Raw genomic sequence first — 18,873 nt, 5'->3', positions numbered from 1 at the left:
AGTACAATGAGAGCTACAAAGAAACACAGATGAACTGAAAAATCTAAGGAAATCAGGTGCAGATTCTGAGAATTCTACAAGCCCTAGAAATGATTCTAATACAAATTTGTTTTGGGATAGGAACCTGTGTAGCTTGCTCTAGCATCTAGCCCAAATAGAGTTAAAGTGTAGAATAGGAATGAGGAATGGGTAACAATCTGTTTTTATTGTAAGAAGCCAAACCAATCTGTGGCTGTGTCTTTGAATCTACAAATCTATCCTTATTTGTAGATTCGCAGTGCTTCATAAGAGAGTGGGCTTTCAAGTAAAGATGGCGTGCTATGATAGGGTGTTTTTTGTTTTTTTTTTGGCATTGGAAGAATTGGGTTTGAACCCTGACTCTGACAGTTGATAGCTGTGTGACTTTAGGCAACTAATTACCCTTACTGGGCCTCAGTTTCTTTTTTTTTTTTCCTCAGTTTCTTCATATGTAAAATAAGGGGATTGGACTGGATGATCTCTCAGGTCCCTTTCAGCTCTGAATCTATGACCTTAAGATCCAAGCTCTGATCCCATGAAGGTACACTAAAAACTAATAGGTCTAATGGTTTATAAATGTATCGGTGACAACTAGAATTTCTACCACACAGGCTTCTGCCCAATACTTCCAGGCAAGGAAGGAGCCAGACGACCTCTTGCAATTCCCTTCTCCATCACTTCGCACCCCAAGTTGGGGTCTGGTAGGCATTATAAATTCATCTTTATTGATGCCTTTTAAAGAAAAACCACAATCACATCTTAGTATAACTCTGCTTACAAGGAAGCTCGGTTGAATAAAACCATCACAGAAACCACATCTGAAACTGTATGCAACATTTTATACCTATAGTGGTCTGAGAGTTTTCTAACCACTAGTGTGTCTCATACATCTTCCTCTGATTCAGGGGTTGGGGGACAGACTGTTGTACCTTTAAAACTCTTCTTCTTTTTTTTTTTTTTCTTTCTTTTTTTTTTTTAAGTGAGGCAATTGAGGTTAAGTGACTTGCCCAGGGTCACACAGCTAGTAAGTGTGTGTTAAGTGTCTGAGGCCGGATTTGAACTCAGGTACTCCTGACTCCAGGGCCGGTGCTCTATCCACTGCGCCACCTAGCTGCCCAAAACTCCTCTTCTTGATAAGTGATTGTTGAGAGTGGAACCTAAATTCACATATACATTACCCTCTTCTTGGCTGCTGTGAGCCCTGGGTCTGATTCACAGAAGGATATTTCCTCTTGTCTTCTTTCAACTGACTCTAAATTTTCACGAAGCTCTGACATCATTCACTATCTTAAAGATAATTCTATTACTTTTGTGGTGATGAGTTGATAGAAACCTCAGTTAATATATGTTGGATGCCTACTGTATATAGAATGAATACTAAAAGTCCAACAAAGGACTTTCTTCTTTAAACTGTTTCCTTTTTAACTCTAAATTTTCAGCTGCATAAAATTGCAACCATAGAAGGGAATACAATGTTTATCTGTGTGTGTCCTGGTATCTTCCAATTCTTCCTTGCTTCTAGCTATAGGAAATCTGTGAGAGCTCTTTTTTTTTTTTTAGTGAGGCAATTGGGGTTAAGTGACTTGCCCAAGGTCACACAGCTAGTAAGTATTAATTGTCTAAGGCCGGATTTGAACTCAGGTACTCCTGACTCCAGGGCCGGTGCTCTATCCACTGCTACACCTAGCTGCCCCGAGAGCACCTTCTAACAAGATCGTCTTGGAAAATCTAAAATGGTCCCACTACACATGATGGGATGCTGTGAATCCTTTAGCTTAGCCCTCCTTTCTCCTTTCTTGTCTTCCTCTCTTTTTCTACTTTCCCTGTGCCAGGTAGTTGGATGCTATGGGTTTCCATCCAGGATAAAATCTCTTCCCTGGAAATCAATTGGGAAATGAAATTACTCTTATCTGTCTGGAAGGAGCTATTGCCTTCTAACTCTTCCCTTGCTCTTTCCAGGCCAGATTTTGTCAACAGCATGTGGAAGCTGTCTTCCCCAGACTGATTTAATAGAACTTTCCTTCCCCTGTGCTATGTTCAAGACAGACTGAGCTATTTATGGTTTTTAGCTGATATCCCAGCTCCTCCTTCTCTACCTTTGTTTAGGCATACATCATACTTGTAATGTTCTCCTCCCTCACTTTTCTGCCTCTTCGAATCCCTAGACCCTCTGAGGCTCAATTCCAGGTACCACTTCTTACAGGAAATTTTTCTTGATCCATTCCTCCTCTCCCATATTTGTTAGAACTCTTTACTTTGTATATGTTTTGTAGTTAATTCTCTCAAAGTGTCATTCCAGTAAACTAGAAGATCATTGAAGGAAGGAATTATTTCATTTGTTTGTTCATGTATCCCCAGTGCCTTGCATATAGTTGATGTTTAATGAATGCTTCCTATCACTAACACTCCCCATTTCCATGGCAAATCTCTGCTACCCCCTAGAAGAGAGCCCACTTTTGTAGCAAATAAGTAGAGTCAAGCAAAACAAATTTGGGTTGTTTTGGTCTAGTTTGAAAACATATGTTTCATTTCACACCTATGATCCACTAAGAAGTGGAAGACATGCTTCATTATTAGTCTTCTGGAGTTGTGATTAGTAATTGCATTAATCAATATTCTTCAGTATTTCAGAATAGTTTTTCTTTACAATATTACGATCCTTGTATTTATAGCTATAAATAGTTCTCTTGGTTTGGCTCATTTGCTGTGTATCAGTTCATACATGTCTTCTCTGGTTTCTTGGCATCTGTCCCTTTCATTTCATATGGCAAATAATATCCTGTGATATTCATATGGCATAGTTTGTTCAGCCATCCCTCATTTGACAGACTCCCACTTTGCTTCAGTTCTTTGCCATAACAAAAATGCTCTATAAATATTTTTGTACATATGGATCTTTCACCTTTTTATTTGATTTCTTTAAGGTAAAAGTCTAATTATGATATGGCTGGGTTATAGGGTATACTTAAGTTTTGTGACTTTTTGGGTATAGTTACAAGTTTCTTTCCAGTATGGTCAATTTTACACATAAACAAATAGTACATTGATTTGCCTGCCTTCCCACATTACTTCCAACAATTGCCATATTGCTTTTTGTCATTTAAAAACATTTGATAGTTGTGAGGTTGAACCTCAGAGTTACTTGAATGTGTACTTCTCTTACCAGTGATTTAGAGAATTTTTATGTGGTTGTTGAGAGCTTGCAATTCTTCTTTTGTGAACTATTGGTTTATCTTCTTTAAACATTTATGTATTGGGAAATGACTCTTGTTCGTATATATGCATGTGTATATATATGCATATATATGTGTGTATATGTATACATATACTTGTGTGTATATAATACATATACACATATAAACATACATGTAAGTATCTTAGATATCAGACCTTTATCAGAGAAATTTGCTGCAAACATTTCTCCAGTTAATTTTACCCCTTCTAATTCTAACTTCATTGCATTTATTTGTATAAAATTTCAATTTTATGTAATAAAAATTATCCATTTTATATCCTGTGATCCTCTCTATCCTTTTCTCTATTCAAGGATTCTTCCCTTCTCACCAGTTGTGAAAGGTATCTCCTTCCACTCTCATTTAATTTGCTAATTATGATATGATCTTTTGTATCTAGGTCATGTAGTCATTTGTAATTTATTGTGATATATAAAGGGAGATGTTCATCTAAGCATTATTCTTCTGAGACTGTTTTCCAATTTTCCCAACAGTTTTTTTAATAGTGAATCCTTATTCTAGTAGTTTGTGATTTTTGGTTTATGGAAAGTTATGCTACTTTGTTCAGTTGCTTTTATGTTTCATTGATTAACTTCTATTTTTTTATCTGGTATCAAACAGTTTTGATGACTGCTACTTTGTATTATAATTAGAGATTTGGTCCTGCTAGACCTCTTTCCTTTTTACTTTTTCCACACTTTCCTAGATTAAATAATTTTTATCATATTATTATTACATAATTTCTTATGATTTTATTATATAACTATGTCTTTTTCTATTAAGCAATCCTTTAATAGTTTGAGTGGCACTAAATCTGTAAATATTTAGGTAGTCTTATTTTTTGGCATGTTAAAACCACGAAAAAGTAATATTTTTCCAATTATCTGATAAAATAGCTTTATTTCTATAAAGTGTTTTGAAGAGGGGCAGTTAGGTGATGCAGTGGATAAAGCACCAGCCCTGGATTCAGGAGGACCTGAGTTCAAATATGACCTCAGACACTTGACACTTACTAGCTGTGTGACCCTGGGCAAGTCACAACCCCAATAGCCTCACCAAAAAAAAAAGTGTTTTGAAGAACTTGAAGGAATAAGCATAGGCAAGGAAGAAATAAAATTATGACTTTTGCAGATTATAAGATGGCTTACAAGAGAACCCTAGAGAATCAACTAAAAGAAATGGAAAAAATTAATTACTACAGTAAGTTGGGAGATGAAACCTACAAAATGTATTAGACTTTCTGTTTGTTACCAATAAATCTCTGCAGTTAGAAAACTAAATTATATTTAAAATTACTATTCAAAGTGTAAAATATCTGGGAGTTCATATGAGGCACACAGGAATTAAATGTGATTCCTTAGCACATGAACTCTTACTGCTTTCAGTACTATTTCTTTGACTTGGAAGCTCTGGATTTTGGCAATGTCATTTCTGGGCATTTTATGGATGGGTTTTCTTTCAGGAGATGATTAGTGCATTCTTTTCATTTTGATTCTAATAAACATGGGCAGTTTTCTTTTATAATTTCTTGAAATGTGATGTCCTGTTTTTCATTTATATTGTCTTTCCTTGACCTGTTTTTCCGGTTTAGTTTTCTTGGGGATAATAAATAGCTTATGTTCCCTGCTACTTTCCTAATCTTTTGACTATGTTATAATTCTTCTTATCTCATAGAGTGAATTTTGTTTGCTCTCTTCTGTTTTTTTTTATAGTCTATTATTTGTTTCTTACTTTCTGTTGTAAGCAATTTATTCTCTTTTCCATTTTTTCTCTTCAGAAGCCTCCTTTCATTTCCAATTTCATATATTATTTTTAATATGTTTGTTTGTTGTGGTTGTTTTTTTTACAACTACTATATTATTATTTGTGGCCAAGTCATTGTTTTCCCCTTTGAAGCTCCTCCTGTAGTTGTGAAGATTTATCTCTTGAACTTGTCTTACCCAATAGTATTTCTTCATTGTGTTTGGTGTGTTCTGTTACTGATCTCAGGGAACTTACATTCTAATTGGAAAAGGGGCTTTAAAACATGTATTCATACATGTCATACAAGGCAGAATGTAAATATGCTACAAGAGAGGTATCAAGTGTTATGTTAGTTCCTAATGGTAATTAGTAGCCTGGTTAATGTCTAGATTTTAAATAAAAATATCGGTGAGGGTTATTATTGTAATTATATCATTAAGATGGAGGCATATTCTCAGTCAGTACTAACTCATACTTAGCACAGAAAGGATAGTTTTGATTGTCCTCACATTGCCTTTGAGGCAATTTCCTATTTCTTGTTTTTGTTTGTTTGTTTGTTTTTGTGGGGCAGTGAGAGGTAAGTGACTTGCCCAGAGTTACACAGTTAGTAAGTGTCAAGTGTCTGCGGCCAGATTTGAACTCAGGTCCAGGGCTTTATCCACTTTTATCCACTTTATCCACTTCTGAGACTGTTTTCCAATTTTCCCAACAGTTTTTTTAATAGTGAATCCTTATTCTAGTAGTTTGTCTATCCACTATGCCACCTTGCTTTATCCACTATGCCACCTTGCTGCCCCCTGACACATAGCCTTCTTAAGTATCCATCATTAGTGTCCCCACCATCCTAGTCCTGAATGTAGAATCCAGTGGCAGCAAAACAATGCTTCTCCTTCACCCCTTCTTAATTGTACTTTTGTCTGCTTATAGAGAGTAGCAGGTAGTGCTGGAGAAGTCAGTTTTGCTCAATTATACACAATTCTGGTGCTCCTGTGTAGGGAATCACAAGTTGACTTGTTTGGGTCCTTTTATCTTTTCCTTAAAGATCCTATGTATGATTCAGTTTCAGATGTCTGTGCCACTTGCCATGTCCATGCCACCTGTCAGCAGAGAGATGGGAAGGAGATCTGTATCTGCAATTACGGATTTGTTGGCAATGGGAGGACCCAGTGTCACGGTAAGTCCGGAATCCTCTGATGTTGAAGAATTGAAACCCTTGGACAAGGGGGCAGCTAGGTGGCACAGTGGATAAAGCATTGGCCCTGGATTCAGGAGAACCTGAGTTCAAATCCAGCCTCAGACTCTTGACACTTGCTAGCTGTGTGACCCTGGGCAAGTCACTTAACCCCAAGTGCCTCACCAAAACAAAACAAAAAAACAACCGATGGAAACCCTTAAACAGAAAAAGGAGCACAGTGTTCATAGAATCATGGAATAATAGGGACAGAAGAGGCCCAAGAGAACCACTAGGTCCATCACCTCATTTTACACTTGAGGAAACTGGGGCCCACGGAGGGGAAAAAGGACTTATGGTTGTTTTCCTTAGTCTAGGCATGTTGGACAACTGGGTTTGTTCATGTCATATTGGGCTAAATTCTCTTTATTCTCTGGGGGAAACTTTGTTTGTTTGTTTGTGGGACAATGAGGGTTAAGTGACTTGCCCAGGGTCACACAGCTAGTGTCAAGTGTCTGAGGCCGGATTTGAACTCAGGTCCTCCTGAATCCAGGGCCAGGGATTTATCCACTGCACCACCTAGCTGCCCCCAGGGGGAAACTTTTAAAGAATCTTCCTAATGATAAATTTATCTTCTGGAGGAATAAAGGAAGGCAGCATGGTATAGTGATAGGGGAACTGAAATTCCAGTCAATAACACATGGGTTTGAATCCCAGCTCTTCCACTTATCAGCTGTGTAATCTTGGGAAAATCCCTTGATTTCTGTGTGCTTACTTTTCTCATATGTACAAAGAAGGGTGATGGAAACAGATATTTTTTAAGGTCCATTAGTTCCAAATCCTCTGGAGTAAATCTCCTATTACAAAATCCAATTTTTAGCTTAAAAGAAGCTAAAGTGATAGGAAGGTAGTAAATAACTAGTTTCTCATCTTGTATGAGGAAAAATGAGCTGGGAAAAGACAGGGTGATTGCATCATGGAATGTCAGCATTAGAAAGGACCTCAGGGGGCAGCTAGGTGGCACAGTGGATAAAGCACCAGCCCTGGATTCAGGAGGACCTGAGTTCAAATGCGGCTTCAGACACTTGACACTTACTAGCTGTGTGACCCTGGGCAAGCCACTTAACCCTCATTGCCCCACCAAAAAAAAGAAGCTATCCACCTCCATAGAGAAAATTGATGAACTATGAATTCAGATTGAAGCATTTTTTTAAGGGGCAGCTAGGTGGCGCAGTGGATAAAGCACCAGCCCTGGATTCAGGAGTACCTGAGTTCAAATCTGACCTCAGACACTTGACACTTACTAGCTGTGTGATCCTGGGCAAGTCACTTAACCCCCATTGCCCCGCAAAACAAACAAACAAACAAACAAAAAACAACAACAAAAGAAAGGACCTCAGAGGTGAGCTAATTTAACCCCTACCTGGGGCAAGGATCACCTTATATGTTGTATATGTGGCTCATTTAATGACAAACATTTAGTAAGCACCTACTTTTTGCAAGGCACTGTTTTAGGCACTGTAGATACAGGAATTAGAATGAACCAGGATAAACCCTAAAGGAACTTACATTCTTATTCTGTGATTTTATTTTATTTTAATTTTGCAGAGCAATGAGGGTTAAGTGACTTGCCCAGGGTCACACAGCTAGTAAGTGTCAAGTGTCTGAAGTCAGATTTGAACTCAGGTCTTCCTGAATCCAGGGTTGGTGCTTTATCCACTGAGCCACCTAGCTGCCCCTCATTTTTTTTAATGCTGTGATTTTATACATACATATACACATACACACTCATATACACAACATATACCTATATACATATATATATGTACACAGACACACATATACTTAAGTATAATACAAGGTCAGGAATGATCAGGGACAAAGGAATGATCCAGATAAACAGATCCTAGGAAAATATGAGGTCAGCGATCAGTTAGCCTCTGCTTGAAGACACTAGGGATGGGGAACTCCTTAACCACTTGTGAGGTAACTCACTATTATTGGACAGCTCTAAGTATTTGGAAGTTTTTCCCGTATATTGAGCCAAACCCTATCTCTCTATAATTTTGCCCCATCCACTAGTCCTACATTTCCTCTCTAGGGCTAAGCAGAACAAAATCTTGCTAGGCATCATGTTGCAGTGGCAAGAGTATTGGATCAGGAGTCAGAGGATTCTACTTGATTTACCACCTGTGTGATTTTGGGGCAAGCCATTCAGCATCTCTGAGCCTTGGTTCCCTCACTTGTAATATTAGAGGGTTGGACTATATGATTGCTAAGCTCTCTTGCAGGAGAATTTATGATCCTGTGTCTTTTCTACATGAATTATTTCTCATAAAGGCCATGAAAATAAAATGTTGGTAACTGCATCTTTGTTGTTCTAATTGCAGCATCCCTGCACCATGTGTCTTTATAACCCTTTTTTTTTGTGCATTGGAATGTGTCAACAGATAAAGATGAGTGTCAGTTTGGAGCCACTGTGGTCTGTGGGAACAAAACATCGTGCCATAATACACTTGGAGGCTTTTATTGCATTTGTCTGGAAGGATATCGAGCAACAAACAACAACAAGACATTCATTCCCAATGATGGCACTTTTTGTGCAGGTAAATGAAGAACACCTGGGTGCGGCGCTTCGGGGAGATGTGGAACTGAAAGGAAACAGAAGCAGGTGTTGTTCTTCAATGCTAAGTCCCCCCCCCCCCATTTCCCATTCCTACAAGTAGGAACAAATGACTGTAATTCTGTGGGGGTATATTTAGCACCATCAGAAAGGGTTTGGAAGCTAATGGGGTTGTTAATATGTCAGCATGGAAGGAAAGGTAGTGGTTGTGTGGACTGTGTGAGTTCCAGGTGAGTGTGTTCATCTTTGTACAGATGGTGAATTAGATGGTAAATAAGAAAATTAGTTCAGGAGAGAGTGGCAACTAAAGGCTCGAACATCAGGCATGTGCTTGGAAGGAGCCCAATGGAAAAGTGAGAGATTGGAGTGAGAATTGCCTTGGAGTGTCTTTTTCTCTGTGAGCATCATGAGGTGTGCTTGGGAAATAGGGCTTGAGACTTGCTTGCTAGTCACCCCTCCTCCACCCATCCCCCCTCTTCATTCCCCTTTGTATGAACAATAATGAAAAACACTAAATTCAGATTTCATCTGGTACAACTTCATTGTGTCTTAGGAAGCCGTGCTCACCCCTGAGTTTCTGTTGTGGAAGGAGATGTACCCTAACAAGTTGAGGATGCATTTTCTTTGGGTTTGTTGCTGAATCATAATACATGCCAGCTCCCAGAAGCTTCTATGCCTTGGTAATGGCATCATGGTTACTGGAACCATGGGAGTGATACTTTGGGGATCATCTTGAGGGGACCTGAGAGGCAACTGTGGTATAGTTGATAAGAATTGGCTTTGGAGTCAGGAAGACATGAGTTCAAGTTCCACCTCTGATACCTACTGGGCCCTGTGACCCTGGGAAAGTCATTTAACCTCTTAATGATTTAGGCAAATCTAATTCTAAATTAGATTTATATTATATAATAACACAAAATAATACATTGGTATAACATGTTTATTTAGTATGCAGCAAGCATATATTTAATATTATAGTATATAATAAAATTACATATTAGATTTATATAAATCAAATTATAAATTGCAGGAAAAGGTGTGAACCTGCATTAATAGAGGAAGCTTCTATATCTGGGAGTTCCTTATATTAATGAAACCACAGGTCTGGTCCCTATCCTATCCTAATTACTGGGACAAAGGTCATGGGGTTCATTGGGTCACCCTTAGGTCTCCACAAAGGGTGGGGAGAACTGAAGCAAAACCAGATTGCATTGTGTGCTTTCACTGACTAGTCACTGGTGCCCCATGAGTGTTAGGGACTGGTTTTGAGGGTAGAGAAACACAGCTGGCGTCTTGCACTGCAAAGATGATCTCAAGAGGCTACAGCCACACCTGGGTTGGAAAGGAGAAAGTATTTAAACAAATTCTGTGGCATACAGTAATCAAGGCTCTTAGAACTTCTGGCCCACCCTCTCATATGAGGGAAAGTGAGGGGGAGGGACTACTAGGTAAGAGCTTTCAGAAGCCTGACTGTGGTGGTGTATTGTTCTAGCCTGCTTTCTCAATGTTTGTTCTGGGTGATCCTGCCTGATAATCCTATAGACTGGGCAGTCAGGAGCTCACCTGGTGTGTCTGTTCCCCAGGGTGTTTCTGTGTGAGTCACTGGCAGGGGCCTGCACTGATCCAGAGCCTAGATGCAAAATGTATCTAAAAACGAAGGTATTATGTGATGGGAGAGACTTACCTATTCAGTCCTTAGACTGTTTGTTCCAGAACTGAACTCAATACCCACATCTCTCATAAGAGAGAACCTTTGATGAGCTTCATAACAAGACGCTTGGGATTGGTTCATGGATGACATTTTGCTAAGGTGGAACTGATATCTTGGGAGGTGGAATGATGTGTCCCTGGAATTGATATCAAATTGTTTGCCTTCTCAAGGAGGGAGGAGGGGAAGGAGGGAGGGAGAGAATTTGGAACTCAGAATTAAAAAAAAAAGAATGTCAAATTCTTTTGACATGCAGTTGGGAAATATTTAATGAAAAAAGTAAAACTATATTAAAATATGATGTGTTGCTGGTCAACTAGTAGGAAGAAAGTGAATGAGGAAGAGGAATTTCAGTTTGTCCTTGGCCAAGATATAGACCCATAGATTGAGAACTGGAAGGATCTTTAAAGTTGTCTAGTCTAGATCGGTTAAAACACTTACCCCAAGGTGACAAACATCTCTGGGTACTGTTGGTTGAAGATAAGAGATGGGTCAAATACTCATAATTTTCAGTGTATTCATGATGACACTGGAACTTGGATCATGTATTGTTGCATCTTTCTGATTTTCTTGTGTGTGTGTGTGTGTGAGTATGTGCTTTAATGATACAGTAAGGCAGTACTATGAGGGTCTCCCATAGGTTTCCTCAAGTGGCTCTTAATCTTAAAATATGGCAGAGTTTTTAAAGGAATCAGAGAATAGAGAATCAGAGAAGAGAAGGAAGAACCACATTTTTTGCTTCTTCCTTGACTGAAATGACAAGTTCTACTGATTGCATACTTTTGACTGGTACCAGGTCTTGGCAGGTACAGTATGATTTACTCTTGGAATGAATATGGGAATTAGCTGAAATCCATTTCAGAATATTCTGAATGGCTTTGATAGCAAATGGCTTTCCACCTGGCTGCACAAGTGACTTACTGTGAAATTAAACTTGGTGAGTGAAAAACAAAAAACGAACTTAGCAAGAACTGAGAATCATGGAACTTAACAAGACTCTGTGTCATCCTGTTTTGTTCCACTCAATTTGAGGCTTGCCACATATATAGGAGTACCATTTCTGAGGGGCCCAAAACCATACCCCCCCCCCCCCCGCCTCCACCACAAAGAGCTAACAAAACAGTGGAAGCTGCCTTTGTAGTTGGGATTTTTGTTTTGTTTTAGAGTCTTTTTAAAGAGCTGGATTTTAAGATTTTTCTAGGGTCAGTGATTCCAATGGGAAGTAAGAAGAAGAAAAAACCAGTTTCTTCATGGCTCAGATGCCTTAAGGGGGTGGTGAGTGACAGGATGTATGAAATGGAGCCGAAGCTGAAATGGAAGGTAGGAGCTGTAGTTAGTTTAAAGTGACCACTCACTTACTAGCTGTGTGACCCTGAGCAAGTCACTTAACCCCAATGGGCTAAAAAAAATATTAAATTGACCACTCCTTTTGATGTTTTCATTTTCTTAGTCTGTAGAGGGGGTTAGATATCATGATAGAGTGAGGAAAGTACTGGACCTGGAGTGAGATCTAGATTTGAGTTCTAGATTTGATAGCAAGTTTGTGATTCCAGCTCTGAGCTTTCTTTGTCTATAAAATGGGATAATGATAATAATTGTACTAGTCACTTCACAGGGTTCAGTTCTGTGATGAGAGAAGGAGGCTCGATCCAAAAATGACTATGATATGAAAACAAAAGGCATAACCCCCCCCCCCCATTTTACAAGTCATTTATACATACATACTTATCCTAAAAGAAATAGGGTTATTCTGGCATGGCTCATTCTTGATAAATCAATGTTACAACCACTTCACTTTCTAATTATCACAGACCATCTTGTTAATAATATGAAGTCAAGCTCCTTAGCTGAGAATTCAAATAATTCCTTTTTAAAAATTGGCACCATTTGTTTTTGTTCAGTCATTTCATTTATATCCTGATTCTTTGTGACCCCATTTAGAGTTTTCTTGGCAAAGATACTGGAGTGGTTTGCGATTTTCCCTCTTCAGCTCATTTTACAGATGAGGAAACTGTGAGGCAAACAGAGTTAAGTGACTTGCCCAGGGTTACATAGCTAGTAAGTATCTGAGGGCAAATTTGAACTCAGGAAGATGAGTCTTCCTGACTCTAGGCCTGGCACTCAATCTACTGTACCACATAGCTTCCCTGGGACCATATTTGTCCAACTCCAAATGTTTTCTCTCTCTAGGATCTCAAAAATCATAGGCAACAATTCTGCAGTCACATCCTTGAATTATTTCAATACCTTGGAAAATTGTTTGTTAAAAGAACATCAGTTAAGCAAAAATTTTCTACAGAATGATTGTATCTGATGTCACATCCTGCCACCATAGCCCTTCACATCTCTGCAAAGAGTAGAGAAGGATGTTTCGTTACCTGTTTTCCTGAACCAAGATTGGTTATTAAAATGTTCTGGGGATGGCTTCCTTTTGATGTGTTTTTTCAAAGTAATGATATTTGTCTTCTTTTGAAAAAAAATTTTTTTACATTTTTGAATCTTTTGAATCTTTCAGTAACCTTCTAAGGTAGAGGGCACTCCAGGTATTATTATCCTCATTTTACAGAGGAGGAAACTGGCACTTAGGGAAGTTAAATGACTTGCCCAAGGTCACACAATTAAGAAGTGTCGAGAATGGGATTTCAGTCCAGATCTTCCTGACTTCAAGTATATACTTTATCCATTGGACCATATAGCCTTCCCTTGTGTTCTTCTTATTTACGTAATTGTAGTCATTGTGTATACCATTCTCCTGATTCTTATTTTATTCTGGATCAGTTTGTAAAATACTTCTATTTTCCTTAATTCCTCATATTCATTATTTTTTTCTGCACAATAAGAATGTATTATGTTCATATGCTTCAGTTTGTTTATTCCCCAATGGATGGACACTGACTTTGGTCCCAATTATTTATCATCAAAGTGCTATGATGAAAATTTTGGCATAAATGGGACTTTTCCTTCTCTCCTTGACCTCCTTTGAATATATTTCTAGTAGTGGTATTGTTGAGGCATAGGATATGAACACTGCTTTTTCTTAAATAAATCTAAATAATTAACAGAGATGTTGGCCCAACATTCAATGTTGGCTCCATAGGCAGTTCCACCGACAGTACATTAGTGTGTTTGTCTTTCCATAGCCCTTCCAACATTGATTGTTTTCTATTTTTAGTCATCTTTGCCTATTTTCTGGGTGAGGTGGAAAGCTTCAGAGCTGATTTAATTTATATTTCTCTTTTTATTAGTGACCTGAATATCATGTTTTCTATGGCTGTTAATTGCTTGCAACTATTTTGAAAACTTTATATATTTTTGACCATTTTTCTACTGGGGGAATAATTTTTGGTCATATATATATATATATATAATTTATATCAATTTCCTACGTATTTTGGATATTGGATTTTTATTAGAGATGTTTCATATTATTTTTTTTCTACCCAACTTATCTTTTTAGTTTTTTTTTTTAATTCTTTTTTCTTTTTTTTTTGACAGAGTTCCCTGACTGGTAGATTAGGTAAATTCTGTAGATATAGTATACTTAGATTTCAGCAAAGCTTTTTATAGATTCTCTCATATGTTCCCTGTGAACAAGATGGATATGTATGGGCCAGACAACAATAGAGCCAATTGGATTTGGAGCTGCTTGAATGTTTAGGCTGAAAAGTAGTGACTAATGGATGAATGTCAATCTGAAGAGCTTTCTTAAGTAAAGTGGTCCTTGAGTATCTATCCTTGACTCAAATCTGTTAAACTTTTTTTTAAACAATGACTTGGATAAATATATATATATATGTATATATATATAGATAGATAGCATGATTATAAAATTTTCAGCTAATATGGAGGTATGAGAAATTGGATAACAGAATCAGTATGTAAAAAGGTCTTGAAAAGCAAGATTCCTGGATCATATCTAATAAAATTAAATTAAACAGGGATAATAAAATCTTATACATATATAACTTGGTTTTTCAAGCCAAGACTATTTTGCATAGGCGTGACTCTTGGTTGGTGGATAAAAATGCTGACAAAATGCTGCATTCTTGTGTGAGTGACTTGAGTTGGGGGAGAACGTTGCAGAGGAAAGACATTCATTCTCTCTAAGTATCTTTCCTGCGACTTGAGAAAAGAATCTAGAACCATACTTGTATCTCAAAGGAGAAAGAATGTCTTTTCTCTTCAATACTCTCATACCAATTCCACCTTTCATGTAGGCACTCAGTTTTGGGTGAATATTCTTTCCACCAATCCAGTTACCCCTAAGCAGTCTCACACACACACACACACACACACACACACACACACACACACACACACAACTCAGTTCTGAAAATCTGGGTTCCATATGGTTTTGAAAAACTACTGGAAAATATACATAATGGAGGGAAGGCATTTCTAAATAAATTTATGTGAAAAGAAACTGGAGTTCATAGAAGACCATAAATTCAACATGTCAACAGCGTGATATGGTGACTGGAAATGCTGGTTCAGTGTTAAATGGCATTAGGAGAAACAAAACATCCAGGATAAGGGAGGTTATCATTCTACTGTATTCTCACCTGTTTAGATCAAATCCATCTGGATTATTGTTTTCAGTTCCATATACCATGTTGATGAACTAGAAGCAGTCCAGTGGAGGATGACAAGAAGAGTGAGAGGCTTATGCAGACTGGTTGATGTACCTGGAAGTGTTTAGCATGGAGAAGACTAAGGGAGAATGTGATAGGATCCCCTAGTATTTGAAGGACTGCCATATGAAGTATTTATCACCCAGCAATTAGCATAGTGTCTGGCACATAGTAGGCACTTAATAAATATTGATTATTTGCCTCCAGAAGACACAACAAGGACCAGTAGGTAGAAGTTTCAGAGAGATAGATTTCAGCTCTGTGAAGAAAAATTTATTATCAATTAGAGTCACGTCAAAGTGGAATAGAGTAACCTATGCCTGGGTAGGTGGTGTGTTGTCCTTTGCTGAGGTCTCCAAATTGGGGCTGGATAACCATTTTTTGAGGATGTCAGGGAAAGGATTCATGTTTAAGTTGGCAATTGAATTAGATAACCTCTGAAGTTCGTTCCATTCCAATTCTGAGTCTGGGGAGATTTTTCTGGACTCCAAATTCCTCTTGAGTGCCCACAATTATTGGGGATTCAGTGGATATCATTTGGGGAGGAGGTGTATTCATTGGGGCGAGATTCTGATCCTCCCTTAGAACTCACCACCTGAGTAATTGAGAAGGGTTTTATCTCTAGGTCCAAAATCTTTCTGTAAGGTCTGAAGGTAATAGGTTTTATTTTTTATTTTAATTTTTTTAATCATAAAAGTATTTTGTTATTTTCTAGCTACATGTAGAGATAGTTTTCAACATTTTTTGGGTGTAATAGTAGTTAATTGTTATTTATTTAGCATTTTTTCCCCAAGTTACATGTAAAAACAAATTTTAACATCTATTTAAAAAAATTTGTGTTTCAAATTCTCTTCCTTCCTCCCTCAGCAATAGGTTTTAGGGGGACAACCAAACTTGATCACCGATACCTAATGGGTCTTAGGGCCTCCTGTTTGTCCCAGAATCCCAGAATCTCTGATTTAGAAGGAGCCTAATCAGCTTTCCAATTCAATCTGTTCTGGAATTAGAATCTCTTTTTACAACATCTCCAACAGCTGTGGTTCCTTGAAGGCTAAGGTTTAACTTCACCCGGGGAAGCTACTAACTTGCTGAGGTTCTATTGATAATAGGGGCTCTTGTGTGGGGGATAAATATAGGGAAACATAGAACCCCTAGTTTTGGAAGAAGGGAATCTACTTGGGTGAAACTGCATAATTACATCAGAATTCCATGGTGGAATTTGAGGTCTTCTTTCTGGTAGGTATAGTACCTGAGATATTGTTCAGCGGTCCCATTTGTGCACTTTGCCTGCCTTTTAATAACAGTTGACATTTGTGTATGTCACTCGAAGGTTTGCAGTATGATTTATATCCGTCATCTCAGGCAGCGTATTTAGGGAAAGGTCATTGGTCAGGTCGGCCAGAGCATGTGAGTTGTGAGCCATTGTCTGTGTTGTGACATTCATCTCAGAGAGTGAAGGCTTTGAAAGATTAAATTACTCTCAAAGAAATTAGATGTGTTTTAGCTTCTGGCGGTTCATCTGACTAAGCTATTAAATCCCCAGGATAGAAGGATCTCAGTTTCTTCCCCGTTAGCCCCATTCTTTATGCTTGTATAATAAAATCTTATTAATTTGAAATTTGTGCTAATTGGCACAAGGGCTGGGTTAAAGTTTGTGCTTCCACTTATTGTGGAAATAGGTTTTTCTGAACAGTTATTATGTTTAACAAAGTTTTTTAGCAAGAACTTCAGAAGCATATACGTTCATGCAAATGTTTGATGTGTTAGTCACAAATCAGTGTGTGGTCAGTCATTAAAGCAAATCCATTAAGGATAACCTCTATGAGCAGGATTTAAGGGTAACTTTTACTGGGCAGGCCTTAGGCTAATTCCATTAATTCTCCATACATCTGAAAGTAATGAAGCAGCATTTCTCTTTAAACAAAAAACCAATTTATGCTTTTTTACGAACTTAGCTTTCCCCCAATTAGTATGAATTAATGAAATTTTACTTTCATTAAAGACTTTGCTGTAGTGTTTTAGGGCCTTCTCCCTCGCACTCCTCCCCTTGACCAGCTCCTAATAGTCTTTCTTTTCTTCTTTTTTGTTTTGGGGAAAGCTGTTACACACAATGTGTACATCTAAGGGGTCTACTAAGTCCATGTCTAGAGACATCCTCAGAAAGGTTTATTTTGAGAAATTTCTGTCATTCACACGAAGTATAGTGGATAGAGAGCTGCACCTGAAGCCAAGTCTCATCTCCTTGCTGTGTGATGACCACCCCTACGGCAAATCACTTAAATTCTCAGCACTTTAGTCAATTCTCTAAAACTGCTAATTGCAGAGAAGGTGGTGACCTGCATTGGTAGGAGTCATTCTGCTCCCCATATAATGAAATCACAAGTTCAGTTCCTATCACCTATTTCCCATCCCCCATGTCTCTGTCTTTCTTTAGCTCTGGGTTCTAGTTCAGATTGTCATGGTGGCTGGCAAGAATCCCCATCCATTCTCTTGATATTGACAAAGGCTGTCTGTCAGGACCCAGATGGGAACACAACCCCAGGGTGAAGTTTTGAAAGGCAGCTGGGTGGTAAACTTGACCTCATGGGCAGTCTTTGAATGTTCACAGATTGCAGAACAGCAGGAAGTCAACAGAGTGATGAAGTGATTTGAACTGCTTCCATTCTAAATGGATGTTTCTTCTGCTCATTAATGTTCTGCCTTAATCCAGATATAGACAAAGGATGGCCATTGCAGAAAAGGGCAGCGGGGATGATCTTCATTTTACAGTCATAAGAAGGAAGCTTTCACATTTATTTTCTTGGTGGGACTTTGCCAGCTTGGGCAACACTTGCACTTTCTTGAAATGATCTTTCTTTTTTTATCTTAATGCCTTTCTATTATGACCAGCTTCTCATGACAAGCACTGGTTTTTCAATGATATAGCAAAAGCTCAGCTCCTTGCCCATGTCTTATTCTTCTGGTTTGCAGTTAAGGACCCTTCACTATGAATTTACTGTCTCTGTTCCAGAGTTCAAGTATGGGAAGAGTGTGGGTAGAACGGAATGCTCTCTCTTTCTTCTTTCTTCCCCATCCCTACTTGTCATGTACTGTTAAGTGGCTACGGAAGACTCCATGGGCTCATTTAATAGAAGAATAGTATTGGATAATGAGTGAGTCTGTATTCTGGGGAGGCTTGGAGCTAGAGGGAAGAACAGTATTGTTTATTATAAGTTTGTCGGATAGCCCATCCATCCTGAATTACAGAAAGGGCCTGAGTTTGTCCAAGGTATCCTTTCTAGGGTATCCTTGAAGGATGTCAGAGAAAATGGGGAGAGACTTTCTAGCTGGAGAAAATTGTGTTCTAGTGAAAAACAACGTAAACTTGGGGCAGAGGATTTGGAGACAGGACTGTAGTGTTAGAGTATTGCATTTGACAATCAGGAGAGAAAAGGGTTGAAATCCTGTCTCTGATTCTGTTTCTTGATACTGGTGTAACAATGGGCAAATCAAGTAATCTCCCTAAGGTTCAGTTTTGTCATTGTTCATTCCTTTCAGTCTTGTCTAACTCTTTGTGACCCCATTTGGAATTTTCTTGGCAAAGATGCTGGAATAGTTTTCCATTTCCTTCTCTAGACCATTTTACAGATGAGGAAACTGAGGCAAACAGGGCTAAGTGACTTGCCCAGGGTCACATGGCTAGTTAGTATCTGAGGCTGGATTTGAGCTCAGGTATTCCTGACTCCAGGCAGGGTGCTCTATTCACT

The 18,873-nt window shown here is 38.3% G+C and overlaps 1 protein-coding gene across 1 annotated transcript in view; it reads left to right on the top strand.

Moving 5' to 3' along the window:
* SUSD1 (sushi domain containing 1) overlaps positions 1 to 18,873 on the top strand; it is a 341,419-nt gene that overhangs the window by 37,936 nt on the left and 284,610 nt on the right. The window contains exons 2-3 of the mRNA XM_043975620.1: positions 6,055 to 6,168; positions 8,616 to 8,771. Coding sequence (XP_043831555.1) covers positions 6,055 to 6,168; positions 8,616 to 8,771 — 270 coding nt within the window. The remainder of the gene's footprint in view (positions 1 to 6,054; positions 6,169 to 8,615; positions 8,772 to 18,873) is intronic.

Source organism: Dromiciops gliroides, chromosome 1, assembly GCF_019393635.1.
Source record: "Dromiciops gliroides isolate mDroGli1 chromosome 1, mDroGli1.pri, whole genome shotgun sequence".
NCBI lineage: Eukaryota > Metazoa > Chordata > Mammalia > Microbiotheria > Microbiotheriidae > Dromiciops > Dromiciops gliroides.
Note: the sequence above shows the minus strand (reverse complement) of the source record. Positions and strands in the feature narration are given on the sequence as shown.